Below are 9,547 nucleotides of genomic sequence, written 5' to 3' on the forward strand. Positions count from 1 at the left end.
AGAAAAAAAATCTAAAATATTTATAGCAACTCTTTTTGGTGGCAAAAAATTAGAAATTGAGTGGATCCATTAATTAGGAAATGGATGAACAAGTTGTAGAATATGATTGTGATGGATTACTTAACAGTAGTAATCTATCACAATCATATACTACAACTTCTTCAATTTTACTGTAAAAAATGGTTGAGTTTAGAAAAACATGAGGGAGCAACTAGGTGGCACAGTGGAAAGAGCACCAGCTCTGGAGTCAGGAGGACCTCAGATACTTAATACTTTGCTTAGCTGTGTGACCTTGGGCAAGTCACCTAACCCCATTGCCTTGCAAAATCCCCCCCCAAAAAAAAGTAAGAAAAAGAAAAACATGGAAAGAATTTGTGAAATAATGAAAAATGAAATGAGCAGAACCAAGAGAACACTATATACAGTAATAACAATATTGTTCAAAGAATAATTGTGAGCAAGTTATTCTGAGTACTATATTCAAATATCTGTAAAAGACCTAAGAAGAAAGATGCTAGCCATCTCCAGCGAAAGTATTGAAAACCTTGTATTATGTATGCATAATGTGGTTTTACATAATTTATAAATTTGCATCAAGTAGTGACCTACTCTAGTGCAGGGTGGGTGGGGAGGGAGAGGGATATGGTTCAGAACTTAATATAACAGGGCGGCTAGGTGGCGAAGTGGATAGAATACTGGCCCTGAAGTCAGGAGTACCTGAGTTCAAATCCAGCTTCAGACACTAAATAATTACCTAGCTGTGTGGCCTTGGTGAAGCCATTTAGCCCATTAGCACCCCCCCCAATTTTTTTAATTGAGAAATCTAAAGAAAAGAAAAAAGAATATCAAGAATTAAGAAGGGTCTAGAAGCCATTTAATGGGGAACACTGAAAGAACTACAGAAGAGAAGCTTTACTAAGTTCTTCAAATATTTAAAAACTTGTCACAGGGAATAATTACTCTAAATTCCAAAGGGCCAAAGGGGGAACAAGAACTTTTTAAACAAATCATCCTCAAAGTAGAGACGTGAAGACTGTCAAGTAGAGGCTAGCTTTTGACGTGTTTTTTTTAGAGATGATTGCTGGTTTGATTGTGTTAGGCTGGTTGTGATTCCATGATTATTATGAATCAATACTACTTTTGTAAAAATATACTAACTATGGTTGAGACAAGTCATAAACTGATTGAAAATATTGTATCGTAAGATTTGTTTTCTTTGGTGAGCTTGATCTCCAGTTGAAGCTATGGTTGGTTATATACTACATATTTAGGCACTTATATTTATATATATCTTAATTCTAATTAGAATTTCAAATTACTTTGACTAATGGAGTTTTTTTTTCCCTGCAAGGTCTTCCCCCCATTAAAAAAGATTTCTACATAGAATCTTCTAAGACAAAATTAATGCCACAAATGCTAGTAGATAAGTGGAGGTAAGTAATTTTTATATATTGAAGTAGTTCAAGTGAACTCACTGTATACTTGCTTGCAATTGACTTTAAATGTATCAGTGAAGTCCAGCAAATTGAAATGGAAAGTCTTTATCAGAAGATAGGAATTTATGGTTCTATATGCAATGTCTCTCTCTTATTCATATTTATATATATGTAAGTTTTCTAGATGGTATATGATTTTTAATTATAAGAGATTGGGTCCATACTTACTCTAGTGCACAAGATTAGTGAGTTCTCAAAGACCTGTGCTATTAATTTTTCTCTTTTTCCTCTAAAGGGAAGAAAACAATAATATAATGTGTGATGACTTAAGAGAAAATGAAAAACGTAGAATTCCCAATCCAGTATGTACATTTGAAGATGCCTTTATTCATTATCCAGATGTTATGGCTAATATAAAGAAAGTAGGTTTCACAAGACCTACACCTATACAGGTATGCTATAAACTGCTGTTTGGTATATTGATTGGGATATAATATTTGGGGGAGGGAGAGGATGGTTGCAGTGAAGCAATTACATTAAAAGCTGTTATTTGCATTTTAATGTTTGCCTTTTTTTTTTTTTAGTCACAAGCATGGCCAATAATATTAAAAGGAATTGATCTAATTGGCATTGCTCAGACTGGCACTGGAAAGACTTTGGCCTATTTAATGCCAGGATTTATTCATCTTGACCTGCAACCAGAGTAAGGATTCTTATTTTACTCTTTTGATATTAAGAAGGGAGTTTTTTTGGTTGTTGTTATTTTTAAGATAGGATTCATCTTTCATCTTTTAAAAATCTTTGATAATTAATGAATTACTCTGAAACCAAGTCTCAAGGCACACTTACAACTTTCCATAATAGATTTCAGGTATGTGTAATTTTAAGGCATTTGTAACTAGAGAAAAAGAGACCCCCCCCCCCCCACAGAAATAATTATTTAAATAATTGAAATATTTTGGTAAAATACTACCAAAAATGCAAAATAGTTTGTCAAATAACCTATAATTCCAAGTTAATATAGTTATGAAATCCTATTTATATTATAGACTTTCTCCCAAGAATTTCTTCTCATATCTGATGACTTACCACCCACATCTTCAACTATCATACATGTATATGATCCCCAGTATTTTAATCTTTAACCCTGCCTCCCCCAACCCAACCCCCCCCACCTGACTTGTTGAATAAGTTTTTCTAGTACTAAAATCTGCCTAACTTCCTATTTCTGGATCCAAACACCATTATCTCACATCCAGGCTTGAAACTTTAAACAGGTTAGATTTCCCCTTCTATCTTCCAAACCTTCATTATCTAATTAAATTACTAAGATTTTATCATTATTATTATTATTATTTTTGGAATGGCAAAGCATGATTCCTGTGGAGTATAACTAACACTTTTTGATTTGCATGTTAAAGCACCAGGGAGAAAAGGGATGGTCCTGGAATGCTTGTGCTGACACCAACCAGAGAATTGGCTTTGCAAGTGGAGAGTGAATGCAAAAAATACACATATAAAGGAATTAAAAGGTAATTTGTATTGTTGCTTAGATTTTAATAGTATTTTTGTTCCTAGATATTTGCCATGATTGTTGGAAAGATTTTTTTTGTAACTAAACCTTGTCCAACTTTTGACAGCATTTGTATATATGGTGGTGGAGACAGAAGAGGACAGATTGAACACGTTACAAAGGGTGTAGATATTGTCATTGCTACCCCTGGTAGACTCAATGATCTTCAAATGAATGAATTTATCAACCTGAGTAGCATAACATATTTGGTAAGTCTATTTCAAATTGAGGCAGAAGGTAGAGAGGAATTTAAAAAAATGACCTTGAAATCATTTTAACTTTTTTTAAAATTCAACTCAATTATTCAACCCAATAACCATCCATTTCATCTTCAATGAAGTATGTATGGCCACAATAGGCACATACTTACAGTGTTAGAAATTAAGTGTAGAACATGGAAACAAAGTAAAGACTGACAGAGTGCTTTCCGTGGGGTGGGGTGAGGGGAGGGAAGCAAGATTGGGGGAAAAATTGTAAAACTCAAATAATACCTTTAATAAAAAGAAATTAAAAAAAAGAAATTAAGTGTAGAAACCCAAAGAAGATTTTACTCAGTATTATATGAAATAACTAAGTTTAGATGAGAAATTAGAACTTCATTTTCATGAATATTTACCTGAAATGTAATACTTTTAAAATTATGAATATAGACAATAAGCATTATTCTGAGTAAAGATACATAGATGACTTCTGATTGCCAAAAGGGTCCATGAAACAAAGGTTAAAGAAGCATAGTCTTAAATGATAAGTTATTTTGAAGTTGGGCGTGGCAGGAAATGGGATCCAAAAAAAATGTTTACAATACCATTTCCCATTTTTAACAGGTTCTAGATGAGGCTGATAAAATGTTAGATATGGGATTTGAACCTCAAATAATGAAGATTTTATTAGATGTACGACCAGATAGGCAAACTGTTATGACCAGGTATGTAAATGACATTTTCCCAACCATAAAGTAGAATTAGTGGAATCTGTGGACCCCTTTCTGATTTCAGAATTTCCTAATCTACTCTGAAGGTCATTTTTAAAAGTTCAAAGTTATTCCTTTGAATAGTATTACCAAAGTAAATGCTAAACCTAGTTTAACAAGTTCATAATGAAAACAGATTTTGGTTTAACTGCCCATTCTTTTCATTTTCTTCTGATTTCCCTTCTGACCTAAAATGCAACATCTCTCAAACCATACCTCTTCTTTGCCCTTCATTGCCAAAAAAAGTTCTTTCTGACATTCTGTGAGTTGCATTATGTATTATGCCAGATACCTCCTTATACCTTTGACTCTTACCACTCTGTATTTTCTATCTAAAGCTCTTCTCTTGACTCCTCCACCACCCATGTGCCTGTTGGGGGGTAGAGGGGGAGGGGGGGAAAGTGCATTATTTCACTTAAATTTCACATTCATTTGAATAGGTACCTTTGTATTCCCACTTATAGATGGCTAAGGTTAAATGATTTATCCAGGGTCACATGGCTAGTATGTAACTGATCTAGGATTGAAACCCAGTCTTCTTCATATTACAGCAGCACTTTATCTACTTCCTATTGAAATCTCCCCACATTCAGTTTTACTCCACTAATCGCAAGCTATTCACTCCAGCATTGCCAAATTAATCTTCATTATGTGTGGAAATGATTGTCTTTGATTTTTCAAACTAGTCAATTGTTGCTCACCTAAATACTTCACAATATAGTGCCACCCGGCTTTTCAGACCTTTCTTTCTTAAATGAGATAAACTTTCAACTATTCTTGCTCAATACAATATAGTTAAAACCTTTTACCTGAAATTCTGACCCAGAGCAAATGCAACCTTCATGAAAACTTCCCTAATTTACCTTTTGCCCCATCCCCAGACATTGAAAGGAAAGATTACTTCCTATTTTTGCCCTACTAGATTAGAAATTCCATGAAGTTATACATCATTTCTTAGTTATATTTGTTATCTCTTTAGTACGTAGTATCATGGTTTATACAGTCACATATTTTGTTGAAACCAATATTTAGAAACTTAACATATTTCTATGTATTTTTTCCTTAAATACAGTGCCACTTGGCCTGATGCTGTACGTCGCCTTTCACAAAAATATTTGAATGATCCAATGATTGTTTATGTTGGAACCCTGGATCTTGCCGTAAGACTTTCCATTTTGGGATTTGTGTCATTTCTTTTGAGTGGATGTAAGGCAGCTTATGCTTATTGAAGTGCTATTGAAGATAGTTATAGTTTCTATATCCTACATAGAAAATGAAATCCTAACATTGACATCCTATTCATTTTAAGCAGGGTCACTTGCATGGCATAATCCCTCCCCAGTCCTGTTTTGTTTTTTTTTTAGGTTTTTGCAAGGCAAATGGGGTTAAGTGGCTTGCCCAAGGCCACACAGCTAGGTAATTATTAAGTGTCTGAGACCGGATTTGAACCCAGGTACTCCTGACTCCAGGGCCGGTGCTTTATCCACTGCACCACCTAGCTGCCCCAAGTCCTGTGTGTTTTAAGGGTCTGGGTGAGCTTCATTCACTAGCCTTGTGGATAATCCCAGTTTCACACTAGGAACTCTTGCTTCCATTAAGATTTCACTACCTCAGACCTTAAGAATTCTAGCCTTTGGGACTCTTAACTGGCCAACTTTTTAAAATGGCATGATTTGACCAGTTTTTAAAAAATAATACAATAATTTTTTCCTAGTTCAGGAAGAAAGAGGAATATAGTTCATAGTTCACATATCATGGCTCAGTCAGAGAAAATTAGGGATAAGACATGCTTCATTTATGTTTTTCAGTGGGAATGCTCTATAGGAGGCTATGGCTATGCTCATAGAAGTTTATTACTTTAACTTATAAAACATTTGTATCTTTTTTTACCTGTTTTTCTAAATCTGAAATATTCTTTCTTTGAATGATGTAGGCTGTGAATACTGTAAGACAGAAAATAATTATAACTACAGAACAAGAAAAGCCTGCTCTTATACATTCCTTCATTGATTCAATGAAACCTGAAGATAAAGTAATTATTTTTGTAGGAAGAAAACTTATGTGAGTACTATCTCTTTCATTTATCTACCTGTCTCAAAAACATTAAATTTCACTAAACTTATGTCTATTTTGACAATAGAAGCCAAAATCTAATTGTGAAGTATGCCATTGATAAGATACCACCCTAATAAATTTGTTAGTGGTACTGCTAGAAATTCCTGTGATTTAGTAGTTCAGCTTGCATTTTAAATTGTCAATTTTATTCGTAGTGCTGATGATATATCCAGTGACCTGAGCATTAAAGGTTTACCTGTACAGTCATTACATGGTAACCGAGAACAAAGTGATCGTGAACGAGCACTGAATGAGTTTAAAACAGGTATGTTTATACAGTGGTTAGTATTCCTTTGAATTGTGTTTCAGATTTATTTTGACTTTAATTCTAGACTCAGGATTTTAAATATTATTGACAAAGGTATATGAGGTACATGAGACCTGTAAGCATCAATAGAAAAATAGTATGCAAGTAAAAACATCTCAGGTGCTTATTGCAAATATATCCCAGGGCAGCTAGGTGGCACGGTGGATAGAACACCAGCCCTGGAATGGGAAGGACCTGATTTCAAATGCAGCCTCAGACACTGCCTAGCTGTGTGACTTTGGGCAAGTCACTTAACACCATTGCCTTAAATAAATTTTTTTAAAAATGTATCCCTTTGTGCTTTGTAAATTAAACTAAAAATCCCTGTTTTTACTTTTTTCAATTTTTTTTTTTTTTTAGGAATAGTAAGAATATTGATAGCTACAGATCTGGCATCACGAGGTCTTGATGTCTTAGACATTACCCATGTTTTCAACTTTGATTTTCCTCGAAACCTTGAGGAGTATGTCCATAGAGTAGGACGTACTGGAAGAGCTGGGTAAGAATGTTATGCTTTAACAGTTATAACTTTTCATTCCTTGCATGTAAGTTCCTGTTGTATAACTTTATAATGACCTTCTTCTGCCTAATATTCTGCTGCTTCAAGTTCTTTTCAAATTTGCCTACTAAACCAATCAACAACACAGTAACATTTTATTTCAGTATTAGAAAGCATGGTAAGAGTTTATTTACAAGACTCTTCTTTTAAAGTCATACAGGAGAATCAATTACCCTACTTACTAGGAACGATTGGAAGATAGCTGGTGAATTAATCAGTATTTTGGAGAGAGCCAATCAGGTGAGAAATAGAATTTAGTATTTCCTAATTTCTTTAATTTTTAATTTTTGCTTATTAGCAAATAGGAAACATGTTTTAAGTTAGAAAATGTTGTAAGTAAAAATAATTTTGAAAGATTTTATAAGATCTGCAAACTTAATATTAAGAAATCAGAGCACTGGCCCTGGAGTCAGGAGTACCTGAGTTCAAATTCCACCTCAGACACTTAATAGTTACTTAGCTGTGTGGCCTTGAGTAAGCCACTTAACCCCATTGCCATTCAAAAAACCTAAATAAATGAATGAATGAATGAATGAATGAATGAATGAATAAATAATCAGGGGTTTTTTTGTCTTTAATCTCAGTAACATCTCTTTAAAAATTCCCCTCAATGTTGAGAGAGTGACTTGCCCAGGTTTACATATCTAGTTTCTGAGGCAAGACTTGAATTCTGTTCCACTGATTCTAAGTCTAGCACTCTTATCTATTGAGCCACTAAACAGCCAACTGTATTAATTGAATTAGCATACCATAATTTGTTTAGTCATTTTGGACACTTCCTTGTTTTCCAGTTTTTAACATAGATTTTATATATATATATATATATATATATATATATATATATATATATATATATATATATATATATATATATATAAATCCTTTTCCTCTTTTATTTCTTTGGGGATATTGGCCCAATTGTAATATATTTCTGGATCAAATGATATGTGTACAACTTAAGGAATTTGGGTACATAGTTCCAAATTGCTTTCCAGAATTAGGATGCCTAGTTTGCCCTCCAACATCTATCATTTTCTCCTTTCATCATTTTTGTCGTTACGATGTTTTTGAGATGGAGCTCCAGAGATACTTTATTTGCATTTCTCTTCAGTGATTTGGAGCATTTTTGTTTGGTGGTTGATAGGACTTTTTCCTTTAAAAACTTATTATTATATATTTTCTTTGACCATTCTCTACAGGGAATTCCCTTCTGTTTCAATACTCAGAATGCACTTCATCTGGGTGAGGTGATTAATTCATCAGGGAATATAGGTGGTCTTTACTTTCTATTTATATATCTTTAAAAAAAATTTTCAAAATTTAACGAATCCCAACCAAAATATGCATTACACACACACACACACACGAATAAAGAGTTGTGCATGAAACTGGATCTATCATATATATAGTTTGCTTTTCTTTTAAAATAGAATACATTCTATATGAATACATTCTATATGTAATTTCCAAAAAAATTTCCCCTCAAATTACTACTGAGTATGTGGAATAGCACTTCAATTTTTAATAAAATTGCTTAATGTACTTAATGATTTCAGGAAATTCCAAATGAACTTATGTTAATGGCTGAACGATATAAACAACATAAGCAGAAAAAAGATGAAGAAAGAAACATCGCAAGAACTCGTGGGAGGACAAGAAACATTTATTGATCTTGGAAACATACAATCCAAGGAACAACTTATTTTGGGGGTTATTGTCTTTCAGCTTAGCAAAGCTGAACCATTAACAAGTTGGAGGACATCAGAGAAAAGATGATTCTGGGGTTTGGGTTTTTGCTTTTTTAAAAAAATATTGTCAGGAAACAAGGGCATATTAAAAATTTTCTGATTGAACATTGAAAGTTCAGATCTGAATGGAAGTAGAGAAAATCTGACTTGCCATATGAAGGACAGTTCAGTCATCAGTATAATGTTTAAAGATATAGACATCTTAGAACATTTTTGTACTTTGTTTAATAAAACTAAAAGTATTTAAAAAATGTTTGGGCTCTTTGGAGTCTTTTCTTCCCCTTATTCCCTTCTCCCTTCAAAAAAAACAGACAGAGGCAGCTAAGTGGCACAGTGGATAGAGCACTGGCCCTGGAGTCAGGAATACCCGAGTTCAAATCTGGCCTCAGACACTTAATAATTACTTAGCTTTGTGGCCTTGTGCAAGCTACTTAACTCCATTTGCCCTGCAAAAACCTAAAAACAAACAAAAAAATTTTCCTGCATAATTAGATTATGGATGCTAAAAGAATTAGGAATTTTGCCTTCCTCCATCTTCATTTCTATTCCCCTTTTCCAGCTAGACCTGTGGCTTTTGTTTTTACCAGAGGGCCCTTTCTAGTACTTTGGCAGCAGTTTCTAGATTAGCTCTATTCAAATTGACCAGGTCTTCTGTCTACATGGTGAGAGGATAACTGTCGCTATTTTGTGATACTGGAACTTTCCCTCTACTATCCTTATTCAGTACACTTTCCTCTGAGGGTCAGATTATATTTATCCCCAGTCAAGATTCTGGTAGCTAATCAGCACATTTAGGCACTTACCTTTTTCCCTCAATGGGCTAACGGTCTTCTCTTCTA

The 9,547-nt window shown here is 33.8% G+C and overlaps 1 protein-coding gene across 1 annotated transcript in view; it reads left to right on the forward strand.

Annotated features, from left to right (window-relative positions):
* Positions 1 to 8,893, forward strand: part of DDX43 (DEAD-box helicase 43) — a 29,839-nt gene extending 20,946 nt beyond the window's left edge. The window contains exons 5-16 of the mRNA XM_074237323.1: positions 1,352 to 1,433; positions 1,732 to 1,888; positions 2,021 to 2,139; positions 2,858 to 2,968; positions 3,077 to 3,218; positions 3,834 to 3,934; positions 5,052 to 5,139; positions 5,913 to 6,040; positions 6,250 to 6,359; positions 6,762 to 6,900; positions 7,113 to 7,200; positions 8,517 to 8,893. Of these exons, the coding sequence (XP_074093424.1) occupies positions 1,352 to 1,433; positions 1,732 to 1,888; positions 2,021 to 2,139; positions 2,858 to 2,968; positions 3,077 to 3,218; positions 3,834 to 3,934; positions 5,052 to 5,139; positions 5,913 to 6,040; positions 6,250 to 6,359; positions 6,762 to 6,900; positions 7,113 to 7,200; positions 8,517 to 8,630 (1,379 nt within the window). The 3' untranslated portion in view covers positions 8,631 to 8,893. The remainder of the gene's footprint in view (positions 1 to 1,351; positions 1,434 to 1,731; positions 1,889 to 2,020; positions 2,140 to 2,857; positions 2,969 to 3,076; positions 3,219 to 3,833; positions 3,935 to 5,051; positions 5,140 to 5,912; positions 6,041 to 6,249; positions 6,360 to 6,761; positions 6,901 to 7,112; positions 7,201 to 8,516) is intronic.
* The last annotated feature ends 654 nt before the right edge of the window (positions 8,894 to 9,547 follow it).

Source organism: Macrotis lagotis, chromosome 5, assembly GCF_037893015.1.
Source record: "Macrotis lagotis isolate mMagLag1 chromosome 5, bilby.v1.9.chrom.fasta, whole genome shotgun sequence".
NCBI lineage: Eukaryota > Metazoa > Chordata > Mammalia > Peramelemorphia > Peramelidae > Macrotis > Macrotis lagotis.